The sequence below is a fragment of the Bufo gargarizans genome, chromosome 5 (genome assembly GCF_014858855.1).
Source record: "Bufo gargarizans isolate SCDJY-AF-19 chromosome 5, ASM1485885v1, whole genome shotgun sequence".
Taxonomy (NCBI): Eukaryota; Metazoa; Chordata; class Amphibia; order Anura; family Bufonidae; genus Bufo; species Bufo gargarizans.
In genome coordinates this window covers 303,243,745-303,262,064 of record NC_058084.1, presented here as the reverse complement: position 1 = coordinate 303,262,064, position 18,320 = coordinate 303,243,745, and the positions used below count along the sequence as shown (strand labels likewise).

Sequence of the window (18,320 nt, the reverse complement as noted above, 5' to 3'; positions counted from 1 at the left end):
AAGGATTTCTTGCCCTTAGGGACAAAGGATTTCCGGAAAATAGCACATTTTTTTGCGGCCTGATTCAGCTCCTGTTGCCTTGGCAATGAAGGTTTCTCTGCCCTAAGAGCAATCACAAGAAGAGATTAATTGGAAACTAGGTTTAACATAAGAGATTCCTCCAGCACCAGGCACCCAGGGTGAAAACAAATTCACTGCATCTACACATAGGGAAAAACACTATTTGAAGAAATCATTTCTACCAGTGTGATTTACCAGTCGCCCCCCAAAAAAGCTGAGGCAGGGGTGCGATATACCTTCTTCCACAAATACTGCTCTTTAGAGTTGAGCGGACACCTGGATGTTCAAGTTCGGCAAAAAAATAAAATAAATTCGGGTTGGGGGGCCCGAACTTGACCCCAAACCCCATTGAAGTCAATGGGGACCCAAACTTTTGAGCACTAAAATGGCTGTAAAAAATGTCATGGAAAGAGCTAGAGGGCTGCAAAAGGCATTGCAAATGCTCTGCAAACAAATCTGGATAGGGAAATGAATAAAAAAAACAGACCTTAAAAAAAATAAAAATTAGGAATTAGGAAGAGGTTGAGGAGACTGAATAGGTGATGTGGCCGTGTAGGCTCACGTGGCGGTCTAGGTGGAAGCGGCGGCGAAAAAGGAATTGGTAGCCAACACAGATGTGTGTAATTTAGCATTTTTACACGCACCATATCAGCAGTTGGGGCCGGTTGTTGCGGCGAGGTGACAAAGCTTTTCCACATGTCGGCCATGCTAACCCTGCCTTCTGAGGTGCTGGCGCTGACACAGCTGCGTTGGCAACCTCTTCCTCCCCCCCCTGCCTTTGCCTTGTGCTTCCACTTGTCCCCCAGCATCTGTCGGGAACGCTCTCAGAAGAGCGTCTACCAGCGTGCGCTTGTAGTTGCGCATCTTCCAATCACGCTCCAGAGAGGGAATTAAGGACGGCACATTGTCTTTGTAACAGGGATCCAGCAGGGTGGCCACCCAGTAGTCGGCACATGTTAAAATGTGGGCAACTCTGCAGTCATTGCACAGGCACTGCAGCATGTAGTCACTCATGTGTGCCAGGCTGCCCAGAGGTAAGGACAAGCTGTCCTCTGTGGGAGGCGTATTGTCTGCGTCCTCCGTATCCCCCCAGCCACGCACCAGTGATGGGCCCGAGCTGCGTTGGATGCCACCCCGCTGTGAACATTCTTAACCCCCAACCTCCTCATCCTGCAGTAGTGGGCCCTGGCTGGCAAAATTTGTACCTGGCCTCTGCTATTGCAAAAATACTCTCTCTGAGCCACTTCTAAAAGACTGGCCTGAAAGTGTTAGATGATCCCTCTTCCTCCTCCTTGTCCTGGGCCACATCCTCTTCCATCATCACCCTAACTGTTTTCTCAAGGAGACATAGAAGTGGTATTGTAACGCTGATAATGGTGTCATTGCCACTGACCATGTTGGTGGAGTACCCGAAACCGTGCTACAGGGCACACATGTGCAAGGTGGAGTTCCACCTGGTGGGCACGTCGCATATGAGGCGGTGAGCGGGAAGGCCGAAGTTACGCTGTAGAGCAGACAGCCGAGCGGTGGCAGGATGAGAACGCCAGAAGTGGTCACAGACTGCCCACACTTTACGCAGCAGCTCTGACATGTCGGGGTAGTTGTGAATGAATTTCTGTACCCCCAAATTCAGCACATGCGCCAGGCAAGGGATGTGCGTCAAACCGGCTAGTCCCAGAGCTGCAACGAGATTTCGCCCATCATCGCACACCACCAAGCTGGGCTTGAGGCTCACTGGCAGCAACCACTCTTCGGTCTGTTGCTCTATACCCCGCCAAAACTCCTGCGTGGTGTGGACATCAGTTTCAGAACGGCCTGCTGACGTTCACCCCTGCCGGAGGAGGAGGATTCCCTGCGATCCTTGGCTACAGAAGGACGTGCGCCAAACTGCTCTCCGCCTGGGGGCCAGCCGCCAATACATTTACCCAGTGTGCAGTTAGGGAGATATAGCGTCCCTGGCCTTGCTTACTGGTCCACGTATCTGTGGTTAGGTGGACCTTCCTATAGATGGCGTTGCGCAGTGCACACTTGATTTTATCCTATACTTGGTTGTGCAGGGAGGGCACTGCTCTGTTGGAGAAGTAGTGGCGGCTGGGAACGACGTACTGTGGGACAGCAAGCGTCATCAGCGGTTTGAAGCTGTCAGTCTCCACCAGCCTGAATGACAGCATTTCAAAGGCCAGTAGTTTAGAAATGCTGGCATTCAGGGCCAGGGATAGAGGGTGACTAGGTGGGAATTTATGCTTTCTAGCAAAGGTTTGTGAGATGGAGAGCTGAATGCTTACGTGTGACATGGTGGAGATGCTTGGTGGCGGAGGTGGTGTTGTTGGTGGCACATCCACTGTTTGCTGGGTGGAGGAAGAGGCAGCAGCAGAAGAGGGAGCAGGAGGGGCCTGAGCCCTTTCTTGGTTTTGACGGTGCTTACTCCACTGCAGCCCATGTCTTGCATGTACAGTCGTGGCCAAAAGTTTTGAGAATGACACAAATATTCGTTTTCACAAAGTTTGCTGCTAAACTGCTTTTAGATATTTGTTTCAGTTGTTTCTGTGATGTAGTGAAATGTAATTACACGCACTTCATACATTTCAAAGGCTTTTATCGACAATTACATGACATTTATGCAAAGAGTCAGTGCAGTGTTGGCCCTTCTTTTTAAGGACCTCTGCAATTCGACTGGGCATGCTCTCAATCAACTTCTGGGCCAATTCCTGACTGATAGCAACCCATTCTTTCTTAATCACTTCTTGGAGTTTGTCAGAATTAGTGGGTTTTTGTTTGTCCACCCGACTCTTGAGGATTGACCACAAGTTCTCAATGGGATTAAGATCTGGGGAGTTTCTAGGCCATGGACCCAAAATGTCAACGTTTTGGTCCCCGAGCCACTTAGTTATAACTTTTGCCTTATGGCACAGTGCTCCATCGTGCTGGAAATGCATTGTTCTTCACCAAACTGTTGTTGGAACAAGTTGCTGTTGGATGGCGTTTTGGTACCATTCTTTAATTATGGCTGTGTTTTTGGGCAAAATTGTGAGCGAGCCCACTCCCTTGGATGAGAAGCAACCCCACACATGAATGGTCTCAGGATGCTTTACTGTTGGCATGACACAGGACTGATGGCAGCGCTCACCTTTTCTTCTCCGGACAAGCCTTTTTCCTGATGCCCCAAACAATCGGAAAGAGGCTTCATAGGAGAATATGACTTTGCCCCAGTCCTCAGCAGTCCATTCACCATATTTTCTGCAGAAGATCAATCTGTCCCTGATGCTGCCCTTCTTGACACCAGGCCATCTTCCAAAAGTAATTAGAAGTGTTACTGAGGCTCACCAGTCGACAATATGGATAGAGGTGCTCAATCACCGGTACACCTAAAAACCGCGAGAATGTAATATATTGGAAAACAGAATTGTGATGGCACATCTTCCAAAAGTCTCACTGCGCTCACACCTGCCTGCTGCCATTCCTGAGCAAGCTCTGCACTGGTGGCACTCCAATCCCGCAGCTGAATCCTCCTTAGGGCATGATCCTGGCGCTTGCTGGACTTTCTTGGACGCCCTGAAGCCTTCTTAACAAGAATTGAACCTCTTTCCTTGAAGTTCTTGATGAGCCTATAAATTGTTGATTGAGGTGCAATCTTAGTAGCCACAATATCCTTGCCTGTGAAGTCATTTTTATGCAATGCAATGTTGGCTGCACGCGTTTATTTGCAGGTCACCATGGTTAACAATGGAAGAACAATGATTTCAAGCATCACCCTCCTTTTAACAGGTCAAGTCTGCCATTTTAACCCAATCAGCCTGACATAATGATCTCCAGCCTTGTGCTCGTCAACATTCTCACCTGAGTTAACAAGACGATTACTGAAATGATCTCAACAGGTCCTTTAATGACAGCAATGAAATGCAGTGGAAAGTTTTTTTGGGGATTAAGTTAATTTTCATGGCAAAGAAGGACTATGCAATTCATCTGATCACTCTTCATAACATTCTGGAGTATATGCAAATTTCTATTATACAAACTTAAGCAGCAACTTTTCCAATTTCCAATATTTATGCAATTCTCAAAACTTTTGGCCACGACTGTAGATGCCTGGTCATGCAGGTTGTGCTAAGGTTCAGAACGTAATGCCTCGCTTCAGGCTCTGATGCAGTGTGCAAACCACTCGGGTCTTGTCAGCACATTGTGTGAAGAAGTGCCATAGCAAGGGAACTCCTTGAAGCTGCCTTTGGTGTGCTCGGTCCCTGGTGACGGTGGCCAGTAGCAGACAAACCGTTTTGGCAACTGCTGCTCTGCTTTTGCACCCTGCTCCTGCTTTTGCTATGCTGTTGGCTCAGACTCACCACTGCCTCTTCCTCCGAACTCTGAAAGTCTGTGGCATGATCTTCATTCCATGTGGGGTCTAGGACCTCATTGTCCCCTGCATAGTCTTCCACCCAGTCTTCCTCCCTGATCTCTTTTTCGGTCTGCACACTGCAGAAAGACGCAGCAGTTGGCACCTGTGTTTCGTCAGAGACGTGCTGAGGTGGTATTCCCATGTCCTCATCAGGAAACATAAGTGGTTGTGCGTCAGTGCATTCTATGTCTTCCACCCCTGGGGAAGGGCTAGGTGGATGCCCTTGGGAAACCCTGCCAGCAGAGTCTTCAAACAGCATAAGAGACTGCTGCATGACTTGAGGCTCAGACAGGTTCCCCAATATGCACGGGGGTGATGTGAGACTGATGGGCATGGGTTTCAGGCACCTTCTGTGCACTTTCTGCAGAAGACTGGGTAGGAGATAATGTTAACATGCTGGACCCACTGTTGGCCACCCAATTGACTAGTGCCTGTACTTGCTTTAGGCCTTACCATCCTTAGAACGGCATTAGGCCCGACCAAATATCGCTGTAGATTCTGGCAGCTACTGGGATCTGTGGTAGTAGGCTCAGTAGGACGTGTAGCTGTGGCAAAATGGCCACGTCCTCTCCCTGCACCAGAGGCTCCACCAACACCACCACCACGACCCTCAGATGTTTGCCTCATAGTTAGCGTATAAAAAGCAAAGTCAAAAGTGGTTAAGTATGTTAAAAATAATTAACCGCCAATAAAAACCCTGATGTAGGGTATTGCACTCAATCTTTCAAAAATTTTTTTAACTCTATATGACAGCCGTATTTGTGGCCTAAATTTCACAGTAACTTATGCACGTCTAATCCCAGATGTGCAGTATATCAGAGGTTTTTTCACCCCAGTAACCAAAAAGCTGTATTTGTGGCCTAAATGTGACACTCACTTATGCAAGTCTTATCGCAGATGTGCACTATATTAAACAGATGGTTTTTTTCACCACAGTATGCCCCAGTATGAGAAAGCCATATTTGTGGCCTAAATTTCAAAGTCACTTATGCATGTCTAATCCCAGATGTGCAGTATATCAGAGGGTTTTTTCACCCCAGTAAGCAAACAGCTGTCTTTCTGGACTTGCAGACATGCAGATATCCTGTGCTGGTGCACTATCGGTCCATAAAATGGCTGCCGATTAAATATTGATATTGACAAACTGAAGCAAAAAAAGTTTGTTTGCAGCAGTAGTTGGCTCAGGGCAGGCTTAAAAAAAAAAAAAAAAAAAAAAAAAAACATTTGCTGTAAATCGCCGAGTAAAAAAGCAGTGCTTCATAAGATTTCTCCCTGATCTCTCCCTCACAGCAGCTGCAGCCTCTCCCTACACTAATCTGAGCAGAGTGACGGGAGGTGCTACATAACTCCAGCTTAAATAGAGGCTGGGTCACATGCTCTAGTTGGCCAATCACAGCCATGCCAATAGTAGGCATGGCTGTCATGGCCTTTTGGGGCAAGTAGTATGACGCTTGTTGGTTGGCTGCTGTGCAGCCTTCCAAAAAGCGCCAAGAAAGCGCCGAACACCGAACCCAAACTTTTATGTAAATGTTCGGTACGAACACTAACTTTACTGTTCGGGTTCGCTCAACTCTACTGCTCTTCACAGGGTCATTTTGAAAATGACAGGCAAAAGGAATTCCGCAGGGGTGGTAGGGGTCGGGCAGGTGCTCCAGGTCAGAGCCCAAGTGGGAAGTTGCAGAAGGTGCATGCAATTACATCAAAGGACGCACCAGACTTGGTTGAGTGGCTCCCTTAACCTTCCGCACCCTTCTCATCCTCTCTATCTGTACCCTCTTCACTCTGTTGTGTCCACCCCCAAAGACACCACCACCACCATATCCTCTTCGCTCAAGTCAGAGGAATTATTTTCCAATACATTCCAAGACCTTACCAATGCACAGCCATTCTTGGCATCGGATCAGGAAGTGGAGGCATCAGCAGTCGCCAGCCAGCAGTCTGATGACATTACTCAGATCAGCCCAAGGAGGGTGGTCCCCGCTGTTGCTGCCTACTCAGAGATCTCTAATGTCAGTGGTGGCGAAGGTGATTAATCTGATGATTTATCGATGGGTGCCCACAAGAGAGGAAGGGGGGGGGGGGGGGGGGGGGAGTTCAGAGGGAGAGACGGAGAAGCAGGTGCTTCCAGGATGCTGGCACATGGCTCCGCAGTGTGGGCTTTTTTTTTTAATGTGGTATCGAATGGTATAGAGTATCGCAATACTTTATGGTATCCAAATTGAATCAAAGTTTTGGTATCGTGACAATTCTAGTAGCGACAAGTATCCAGGTAAGAGCATTGTGACACAAAACTATCAAGCACCATCACCACTCAGCATTCCTAAACAATGGAACTCGGTCGCCCCTGGGGGGCAGCCCATTTGGTATGCATGAGCACTAGTGATATTCCACTCCACATCAGGCATGTTGAATTCACCCATAACTACAGTAGAAAATCTCCCTTTTCGCCATTTAAGAAATTTATCACAATCCTTTCTATAACATGGAGGTCCATTTATAACAAATTCTAATAACTTCTCACTCGTTAAAAAGGGAACCGGTCAGCAACTTTATGCTGACCGTACTGAGGGCAGTATAAAGTGACAGAAATGCTGATTTCAGCAGTGTGTCACACATTAGCTAAAAGTAAGTGTTTGCTGAGAACCAGCATCAATCATTGCAGCACAGACCTTGAAAAGGGTCAAATCTACTGGAGAAGAATCATGGTTATTCATAATCTCCTGCTCTCCGTTACGGATGATGTTGCAGATAGCTGGAAGTTATGGATAAACATCCGACTGGCTTGATCCCAAACTAAGGAGCATATGGGTGAGCCCTATAAAAACACAGAGCTCTCCCTGACTGCTATGCCCATGCAAGCATCTCAATGATGGACGATTGCATGCCCACGTACCTAAGACTGTGACACCTGAAAACCCTATAATAGTGAGGGGACACGACCACCGGCTCCCTGCACTTAATACGAACGGAGTCAGGGTCACCTAGAATCAAGCCAGCAAGGAAACACAAATAAAGGCAAGGACTTATCTGAGCAGAGCAAACAGCAGCAGCAGCCTCCAGCAGTGAACACCTCATCCAGGAAGTAGTAAAAAAACGCAAAGTGAGGCAGTATGGGAGGGAATATAAAAGAGAGACAATTAGTCTAAATAGGCGACACCTGGGAGAAGGAAAGGAGATGAGAAAGTGAAACCAAAATGTCATACAAGAAGTAGAGAAGAACGTCTGCCAGAACTTATCACAGAACTGGCGGTGACACTCTCCCACCCATCTGCTGATGATTGGCAGTTTTCTCCTTGAGATAGAGAGAGAGAAAGGTAAAAAAAAAAAAAAATAGGTAGAAGATTGTCAATCAGCAGGTGGACAGGGAGAGCAGGAATTCATAAATAACCATGACTCTTCTCAGGTAGATTTGACTCTTCTCAAGGCCTGTGCTGCAATGATTATGATGTTGGTTCTTGGCCACCACTTTTAGTTGTTGATTTGTGACACACCGCTGAAGTCTGCATTTCTGTCACTACTTTATACTGCCCTCAGTATGGTCAGCATAAAGTTGATAACAGGTTCCCTCTACATTGCCCAATGTTAAGGTAGATTTTTTTTAAAACAAGCGTTTCTAAGATTCTGCTAAAGGTGCTGCTGATTACCTGATGAATGACCAAAACACTCATTCATTGGGTAAAAGTATTGTTTGTGCAGACACCTAAGGCTCCTTTCACACCTGCGTTCAGGTGTCCGCTCGTGAGCTCCGTTTGAAGGGGCTCACGAGCGGCCCTGAACGCAGCCGTCTGGCCCTAATGCATTCTCAGTGGAGGCGGATCCGCTGAGAATGCATCCGCCTGCCAGCGCTCAGCCATCCGCTCCGCTCAGTGAGCGGACACCTGAACACTGCAAGCAGCGTTCGGGTGTCCGCCTGGCCGTGCGGAGGCGAGCGGATCCGTTCCGACTTACAATGTAAGTCAATGGGGACGGATCCGCTTGAAGATGACACCATATGGCTCAATCTTCAAGCGGATCCGTCCCCCATTGACTTTCAATGTAAAGTCTGAACGGATCCGCTCAGGCTACTTTCACACTTAGAAAATTTTTCTAAGTTATAATGCAGACGGATCCGTTCTGAACGGAGCCACCATCTGCATTAATATGAGCGGATCCGTTCAGAACGAACGCAGGTGTGAAAGTAGCCTTAATCAGCAGCTTGTGTTGTGTAAACAGCACTTTGATGCTGACAAAATGATTCTATATGGGGATGAAAATGGCATTAATGATGGCTCCTCCCAACACTGTGGAGAAGATTGCTGCATGTAAATGCAGTGGTCTCCACTACTGATGAGTAAGTAATTATCATGAAGAAACTATTCCTTCCCGACATTAGTCTGCTCTATCAGTCTATGTAAAGGGGCTATTAGTTTGCATGCAAAGTTGAAGAGGTTCTAGTTGAGTCTCCTGAATTAGTGAAAATATAAAACTATCCTTCACATAAATGGCTACTCCACAAGCTCTGTTTTTATTGTACAGTGTTCATCCAGGCATGTTTTTTTTACCCCATGCTTAATCCTTAAACCATGTATCAGAACAGAAGATACAAGTATGAAACCTTTCAAGTCATGTACACAGAAGATAAGTTGTGCCAAGGGTCCACTGGGTTTGAGGGTTTCTTAGGTGTACTCACTTTTTCCTTTTGATCCATTATCTTTTCTTCCAGATCTGATGGAATCATTTTGCCCCTGACAAGACAAGAGTTAGGATCAAACACTCCAACTTATACCAAGAACCACCAAAATAGTTGCAAAAGCGTTCTCTTGGAAAAAAGGGAGTTGTGTAATGCAGACAAATCCCTTTCTGAAATTAGGCTGAATGGTGGTCAATGTTCTATTGTGTAAATAGGCACTCCATGCCCAAAAGAATAGCTCAGATGGTGCCACGTTGAACCATTAAGAGAGGTAGTTCAAATTTTATATTGGCCTATCCTAAATATATACTTTTAAAGTTAATTTGTCACCAGTTTTATGGTGTCCCAACTAAAAGGCACCAAACTATTGGAGAGTTTCCTTAGGCAGAGTTCACATAAGCATTCAGTCGTCTCCACTTCAAAAATCTTCCTCTGAGCGGAAGTCTATGGGGCCCATAGGCTACGTTCGGCTCAGTTATGTGCCGAACCCGTACTTTCCATTCTCCTGCTCTTATAACTGAGCAGGAGAATGGAAAGGCTGACGACTGATGTGAACTCAGGCTTGGCAAAATGCTGGGTCACTTTCTTTAATTAACCAGCCATTCTGCCAAAATCTTGTATTGAACAGTTCCAGCACATGCCAGTGAGTCCCCATATTCATGAGATCATGGCTTTCCCTGCCCATCTGCTACCGATTCATATGAGCCATGAGCTCATCAATATAGGGACTCATTGGCATGCACTAGAGCTGTAAGGATTTAGAAGTGAGGGAAGCAGAAAACTGAGATTCCCTTTCATTTCTGACCAGTGGTGGTCTGATGCAGTAAATATCTGCTGTTTGAGAGTAGCTCTGGTGCCAGAACTAAATAGCTCTGTTCATTGCATAGAAATGTACAACATAACCAAACAGTCTATATTGCAATTCTTATTACTAATGTATTAATTTTCTGTCCATATTTAAAGTGAACATAACACTTACCAATCTGTCATTTTCTAACTATAAATAAATATTCTTTGTACATGATTATGGGAACAGCCATCATACTGTGCCAACAGCATTCAGGAATACGCTTTACAACAGCCAATGGACCAGAGGACATTATTCTCCATTTAACTTCTACAAGAGGAGTTTTCTATGCATGTTCAGTAATCAGCACAAGGGGAAAGGAAGGGAAAGACTGCTAGATCTCCTCTCCACTTATCAGTAGGGGATCTGGCATCATTAGTCCCCAGATTTAAAATATGAGTTATCCTCCATTCTAATCCTCCCTGTGAGGAGATTACTTGAGAAGCGATACCTTATTTGTAACCTGTTGCATGCCAAATATGGTTTCAGTATTAAGAGCAATAGTGTAACACCCCAGAGTTGTATTACGACACGACTCTACCCCGCTACTATCTCTTAGGAGCCTTTACCTCGTCATCCGATATGATTTTGCTCATGTCTTCACAACTGTGCATTTAAAACCATGTTAAAATGTAAATGTCCTTGTAATTTTACAGGTTGACCAGCAGGTGACAGCAATGCGTTTGTAAGGAGCTACTTACAGTTTTGTTTATCTAGGCTGAAATAGATCATTCCAGCTTAGCTCCCCTTCTGTGGAGGTGTAGGCTGTTCCCACATCCTGCACCTTGAGTGGAGAATGAAGTTAGGTTCAGTGTAGCCCACCTCCTGCTAGGGGTAGGGTGTGTGTAAGGAGTCTCCTTGCATAGGGAAGAAAGCCAGGATCTTGTCTCAGCTGAGACATTGATCAAATCCCCAGCCTGAGAACTTGCAGCCTCAGCTGGATAAGAAGAAAGAGTCTGTGAGTAAAGTCCACTCGGTGGGTCCCGACACTGCCACTAGGCCCAGACAGCTGGCGCGGCAGAGGCGGCCAGAGCTCCCACTCAGGTCTCCCAGAAGAGACAGCCCCAAGCCAGGCCACCTTAACCCAGAAGTCCCACTGGAGATCACCAGTCACGCCCAGACCCCATGGGAATATAAGACCACAGTAGATGAGTGTTCAAGCAGGTCCTAGGTGACACCCAGCCTGACGACCCCAAGCTCGCCAGACGGACAGGGACAGTCCTCTGGTTTTCCGTACACAGTGAGGAGTGGGCTTCCTCCAGGACAACTACTCTGGAGCTGAAATATTTGTGGGCCGCCACTCCGTTAAGCACCCCTACTTGCCACAGACCCGACACAGCCTGTATGTGGGTGACCAAGTGGAGTACACCCCTATGCGGTCCCTCCAAGGCCCCTTTGCCACAGGAGTGACTACTCGCCATGCCATTATTCCCTGCCTTAACTCCAGAGACCTGGCAGGAGGACCCAGGCTCCGCAGGAAGGGTTAGACATCTTCAAGAGACCCCAGATGGCCAATTAAGAGCAAGCCCAGCCAGAACCAGAGCCCCTCATTCCTAACTTGCCCCCCCCCCCCCCACACACACACACACACACACACAAACAGGTGGGTCAGACCAACAATTCAATCCTGACCTTTAACCCCAGGGTGCAACACTACATTTTGCCCTGGAAACTGCCCCAGGCACCCCCAGTTTTCCAGCCAGAACCCCTTTAGCCGGAGGTTTTGTCCACCTCTGGACTGGCTGGGAACCCCGGTTTACAGCTGCATTCACTAGGCTGACTGTGCAGCAATTACCAAAAAAACACACCACTAGAGGGCAGTGGCGCACCACTACAGCCGCAAAGCCGAGTTACCAAAGGCAAGAGTGCCCCCTTATGGAGGTTCAGTAACTCCAGCAGCGAGGAGGACCTGGAAGTCCTTCTCTTAATGCCCTTCTCATTCAAAAAGAAAAAAATTATTGGGAGCCACAGTGTGGACTGGTCCTAAAAGTGAAGAGACTGTTGGCCAGTTTTGTCGTTTCCGGTTTACACACGTTACAGCCTCAGCTGTATGGCCACTCTTGTGAGGATTACCCCCCACCATCAACTACCGTTTTATGCCCCAGTTCACATTGTTTTATCCCCTTTCTCAGGTTACTCTTACCTCCAGAGTTCCAGGACGAAACCATTCCCTGAGAGTCTGAGTAAAGTCCAGAGACCTAGGAGAAGCCATATTCCTCCTCAGCTAGTCAGTCCCCATACAGTAGACGATAAAGCAGCGCAGAAGATATATTACTGCCACAGTTACAAAGCTACTAAGCAGATATCTTATTATGCAAGCTCCAGATTTATAGTGCAGAAGATTTATGTCTGCCAATGATTGCTAAAACCTGCTGGTACCAAAGACCAAAGTTGTATTCTGTTTGGATTCAAGTTATCATCAGTAAAGAAAAGTTTGAACGTCATCTAAAGATCTCTACATCATTTCTGCTGTAAAATTCCTCTATTACTCCTACTATCACTACACTCAATTTATTGCAAGTGAGCCAGGAGTCCAGCCGTACCCAGGTAGGAGTTACTGTTGACACAATTATCACCACCTATAGAGACATTATAGGCCATTACGCCACTCTGGCATTCCTAACCTGGGACACGAGTTATAATACCTTGGGAGGGCCCTGTGATAGTACCCTGCGCATGCTGCAATTGGCATCACGAACAAACTATAGACTATCATCTACACCAGACCCAGTCATTGCATAATTTGCTGTCAGCGTATACCCGTATGCTGCTCATTGCAATAGTTATCTTGTCCAAACATGTTATCAACTTTTGGTCTGGTGTTTGCTGGGATTTTTATTTTTTAAAGTTACACCTTTAAATAACTATTTTTTGTGCCTCTTCAGTGTTGAATCCTGGTCCATTGTCTTTAAATACAGTTTGGCATTTGTGGTTCCATGGTCTTATTGCTGCTTTAATTGAAGTATCGTGTGGGTTCAGCTTTAGGTTTGCAGTTTGAATTTTGATTTTCTACATTCTTCATGGAATTAGCAGTTCAGTTGCTGTTTAGTTTTATTCTCCTTGCTTATATTAATCACTCTCCAGCTGTAGGATGTTGAAGTATGCCATATTGACAGACTAAATCTTCATTATCCTTTGCCATACATCAGTGCCATTATTCTGAATTTGTTGCCTGTTGATAGGATACTTGTTTGCATTGTTGGTTTTTAGAACATCCAGAGGTTACAAATCGTAATTCTGCAGGACTCAAGTCCTGGGGCTATCCAAGTACCAAAAGCCATACTTCAGACTTGTAAGTGGCAACTGCTTTAGCAGTTCTCCAAGCAATAGGAATCATTACACACCAGGAGTCAAATGTCAGATGCACATCCTGTGCAAAATTTGAGTGAATAGACTGGGTTCTTTGATGCAAAACGTCCTTGCTGGTCTGATTTGTCAGGAACAACCCACAAATATGCAGGGATGTGATGCTAAGCCTGAGATTGGTGAATCTTGAATACATATCAAAACTTATTTTATTTTTATTTTTTTTAACTGAGAACAAAGTTAACAGTATTTTACTTTGAGGTCTGGATAGAGAGTCAGAACAAAAAACAAAACAAAAAACATAATCCTCTTCCAGTCTTGGGCATTTAGTCTAAGGCCTGTAGATCCAGATTTAGGCAATGTGGATGTATTTTTCTCTATAATGACCCTAATGCAACTATATGGCCCCTTGCAGATGAGCATTTGTCATGCTGCGAGGTTATGTAACCCTTATAGTTCTGGAATGTATTGGATAACCGACATAAGGCTGCCAGTGTTATCCAATACATTCCAGACCTCTAAGGGTTACATATCATCATAAATCAATATAATGCTAATGAGACCCCATCAGTGCTGCGAGATCAGGTCGGACAGCTGCGCTGTGGACTCACAGCATGACACACGCTCATCTGCAAGGGGCCCATGAGTTGTGGATCAGCTTCACGTTTTCAGTATTTGGAATAATGCCACCCTGTGTATTCAGTATTTGGGCCTCTGACCAGGTAAAAGAACGCCATGGTTCAATTTCCCTCCATGCGACTCTTAATGGTCTAATTTCAGTATCCATTAATACTCACAGTTGTATCAGGGAGAGAAGGTTAGACAGGGAAGCTACATCAGGAGACCTCAACTGGATGCGACAGGTTGAACCAGTACTGTATAACTGGGTCCTCTGAGGCTCTTTAAAGGCAAAGAAGGATGGAAGAAGTCTTAGGTCTTTATATGGTGTTAATAAGGGCACTTTTCCAAGAAATGTATCTTCAATTCAGAAAACTTTCAAGCCTGCAAGTTAGAGGAGATTCTTCTGGGCGTACTTTAAATTTTCTCCACAAAATATTGTGTTGTTGCCCTGTTGATTTGGCCAAGAAATTGAGTATTAATCCCGAGTCTCAAGAGAAACCAATAGGCATTTGCTCATTTGGTAGCAGCCCTTTATCTGGATGAGTGGCAAGATTCTATACTCCTGGTCTTAAGTTGTCAATAGGAAGTATCCACTGTGAGACAATTTTCTGTTCACTCACTCTTCCTCCCATCAAATAATTTTTGGATAACCTTGGTTTGCACTCTGTATTTCAATGACCTATTGTTCACTTTTAGGAGGTTTTAATTCCCCAGTTCTAAAAGCTACCAATAATCTTCAAAGTCTGTCTGCCAACTTAGATAATTTTACTGATGGCTTTTGTAAAGAGATTGCCATTATTCCCCTCAAGCAAGGCACAAGATTCCCAAAATGGAGGATTTACTCCACATGTGTTCCAGAGAACCAGAAGCTGCAGCAGTATATCAAAGAGCCTGAAAGAGAATTGTCCATCCAGGTCCCTGGCTGCTGCTGAACTTCCTTTTTGGCCAAGTGTAAATAAACATCCGACTGGCTTGATCCCAAACTAAGGAGCATACGGGTGAGCCCTATAAAACCCCTAGAGCTCTCCCTGACTGCTATGCCCATGCAAAGGTCTTAATGGTAGACAATTGCATGCCCTTGTACCTTTTACTATGTGACATCTGAAAACCCTATAATAATGAGGGGACACGACCACCGGCTCCCTGCACTTAATACGGATGGAGTCAGGGTCACCTACAATCAAGCCAAGAAGGAAACACAAATAAAGGAAACAGACTTATCTGAGGAATCAGGAGAAGCCGCCTCCAGCAGTGAACACAGTCCAGGAAGAAGTATAAACCGCAAAGTGAGGCAGTATGGGAGGGAATATAAAGGGAGACAATCAGTGCAAATAGGTGACAGCTGGGAGAAGGAAAAGTGATGAGAAAGTGAAACCAAAACAAAGATCATACAACATGTAGAGAAGAACGTCTGCCAGATCTTCTCAGAGCTGGCGGTGACACCAAGATTGTGACCTTCCTGTATTAACTAAAAGAAGACTCAAAAATCACTGTACAAACACTATTGCCCACCCTTCATCTCAGAATTGGGGTCCATTCACACGTCCGTAGCGCATTGCGGATCCGCAATACACCCGGCCGGCACCCCCATAGAACTACCAGCGGACAAGAATAGGGCATGTTCAATTTTTTTCTCGGAGCCGCAGCCCAGAAGTTCGGGGGCGCGCTCCGGAAATGCATAGTGTGCTCTCAGCCTCCATTCCTGCATTATTGAGAATGAATGGGTCCACACCTGTTCTGGATATTGTGGAACGGATGCGGACCCATTCCACGGACATGTGAATGGATCCTTATTTGATCAGTTCAAAAAGCCAGGCATCTTCTGAAAGCGTGATCTTCGTAAAAACTATCATCTGGTAAGAATCCTGGAGGGAAAGGGACTGAATACAAAAACACATTAATACAATCATACTGGGCATTATGAAGATCTATTGATGCCTTTTGGGCTCTACACTGCCCAGGCTGTCTTCCAAGATTTTATGAATTATGTCTTCATAGAATATTTGGGTCAATCTACTGATTAAATCTTGATTTATTTTTCCTTGTCCTAAGAGGAACTTCGTATTCATGTCAAAAAAGGATCAAATACGCTCTTCTTGACATGGAGAAATTAGAGTTTGTGGTGGAGTCATTTTGGGGTTCAGAATTTCCTCTAAAAGGTTTTTTCATAGATCTAGCTCCATTTACAGCTGTAATTAAGAAAGTCAAATCAAGCAGAGCATCCTCAGAATCATAGGTTACATCTGTGTGTCTTTTTAATAGGAAATCTGCTGAAGAATGAAAGCACTGGTTGGTGGGACCAAGTTTATAGATCATAAGTTTAATTAGCCAAGACATTTAGCCCTAATCAGGCTAGCTGGTCTTGTTTTTTTCTAGGTTTGATTAGATTACTTCAAAAAGGCAAAAAACTGATGTCCTTTCTTTTGGCTTTCTACAGCAACATTTAATAAAAATAACTCCTGTGACTTCTCCCATAAGTCTCCCTTTCAGGATTAACACAGGACATTTCTGATTGAGCCTGCAGACGTAAATCTCTGGCACCACTGGAAAAAGTGCTTCTGTCACCCACCCACCATTGTGCAATTTTCATTAGCCGACATTAGCTATTTGCTAATGTCAGCTGAGTGCAATCATACATGTCCTACCTTTGTCTGTGGCTCATTTCTTGTAAAAAAAAAAATCACACTTTTATCATATGCCAATTTCTTCACTACCAGCAAGTTGGGCGTGTACTTGCTGGTAGCCGCCGCATCTGCCGCTTCTAGACACACCCCATTTCCGCTTGATAGACAGGGCCAGCGAGCACTCTCCTCCTCCCACTGGCCCAGTCTGCTGTTGAATTCCTGCGCCATAACGTTCCTCGGACGGCGCAGGTGTACTGAGTAAAGGACGTGCGCTTGCCAGCCCCTTCCTCAATGCGCCTGCGCCGATTACGTCACACTACACCTGGAAGAGAAGACTGCCGGCATCACAGATAATCGTCAGTCTTCTCATCCGGGTGTGTGACTTAATCTGTGCAGGAGCACTGAGGAAGGAGCTGGCAAGGGCGCTTCCTTCACTCAGTATGCCTGAGCCAATTGAGGAACGTTACGGCGTGGGAATTCAGCAGCAGATGGGGCCAGCGGGAGGAGGAGAGGAGATGGGGTGTGTCTAAAAACGGAAGCTACCAGCAAGTACAAGCCCAACTTGCTGGTAGTGAAGAAATTAGCATATGCTAAAAGTATGATTTTTACAAGAAATAAGCCACAGACAATAAAAGGTAGGACACGTATGATTGCACTCAGCTGACATTAGCAAATAGCTAATGTCGGCTAATGAAAATTGCACAATGGGGGGGGTGACAGAAGCCCTTTAAAAATAGCACGATGCAGCACTAACAGCTTTCAGACAAATGACCTTAATAATGGCATAACATGCAAATCATTGCAACCTGTTAAAAACACACATGCAAAAAATATTTTTTAGAACCATCTTGGAAATCAATGAAGTGCCTTGTGGCTCCTGAAGCAGTACTAGATTTCCTGTTAATATACGATGTTCAGATATACGTTTTGAGTTTTCTAGTAGTACAACCTATATGGTACATATCACATTTGAGAGAAAAAAAATAAAGAGTAATGAGTTACAATTAATAAAACTATCAATTAGTGTCCCTAATGCTGGATATTTTAAAAACACATATCTGCAAATATTACACAAACCACACCCACAACCCTTTTGACCAAGCCAAGTTCTGCCTCACCTGTTGGAGGCAAACTGGGAGCGAAAATATTGGCTAAAAAGTGTAGTCCTTTTTGACTACACAGCTGCATCCTCCACCAATAGTCTAAGCCAGAGTATCGTCTTGATTCAAAATAGGTAAATATAGAATTCTTCTGATATTGGGAGTAGCTTTTTATTTTGACACCTTTTAGAAACTTTTTTTTTTTTTTTTTTTTTTTTTAAAGATGTGGTTTGGCATGTTTGTTTCATTGATTACATTTAATTGTCCAGGGGGGTTGTGAGGCAGCCATACCAAACTAAATTATATTAATATACAATTTAATTTTTCCAGCCATTGCTCCTTCAAATCAGATTTTATTTTATTTTTATTTTTTCTCTATCTGGAGTTGTGGGGGGTTCCTTTGGAGAGATAAATTCAATCCACTATTTATCTTAATGTGATCCTTAATGCGACTAGCTGCCATCCAGTCCACACCATTGAAGCTATTCCATATGGGAAGTTTGTCCGAGATAAAAAGGACATGCACCAATGGTACTTTATTTGATGCACAATGTTGTATTATTAGCCAGAGGTTACAGGACAAGGGCTATAAAAAGAAAAAGCCATCAGAGATGCCCTTAATAAAATTCACTGCAGGACACAAGATTTCTTCCTTTCTGGTGATGGATTTAAAATGCAAAAATAAATACTCCACAGCGACATT

General features: G+C 45.0%; 1 protein-coding gene across 1 annotated transcript in view; it reads right to left on the bottom strand.

Annotated features, from left to right (window-relative positions):
- Positions 1-18,320, bottom strand: part of LOC122937880 (glutamate decarboxylase 1-like) — a 215,543-nt gene that overhangs the window by 79,285 nt on the left and 117,938 nt on the right. Inside the window, exon 8 of the mRNA XM_044293041.1 lies at positions 9,120-9,174. Coding sequence (XP_044148976.1) covers positions 9,120-9,174 — 55 coding nt within the window. The remainder of the gene's footprint in view (positions 1-9,119; positions 9,175-18,320) is intronic.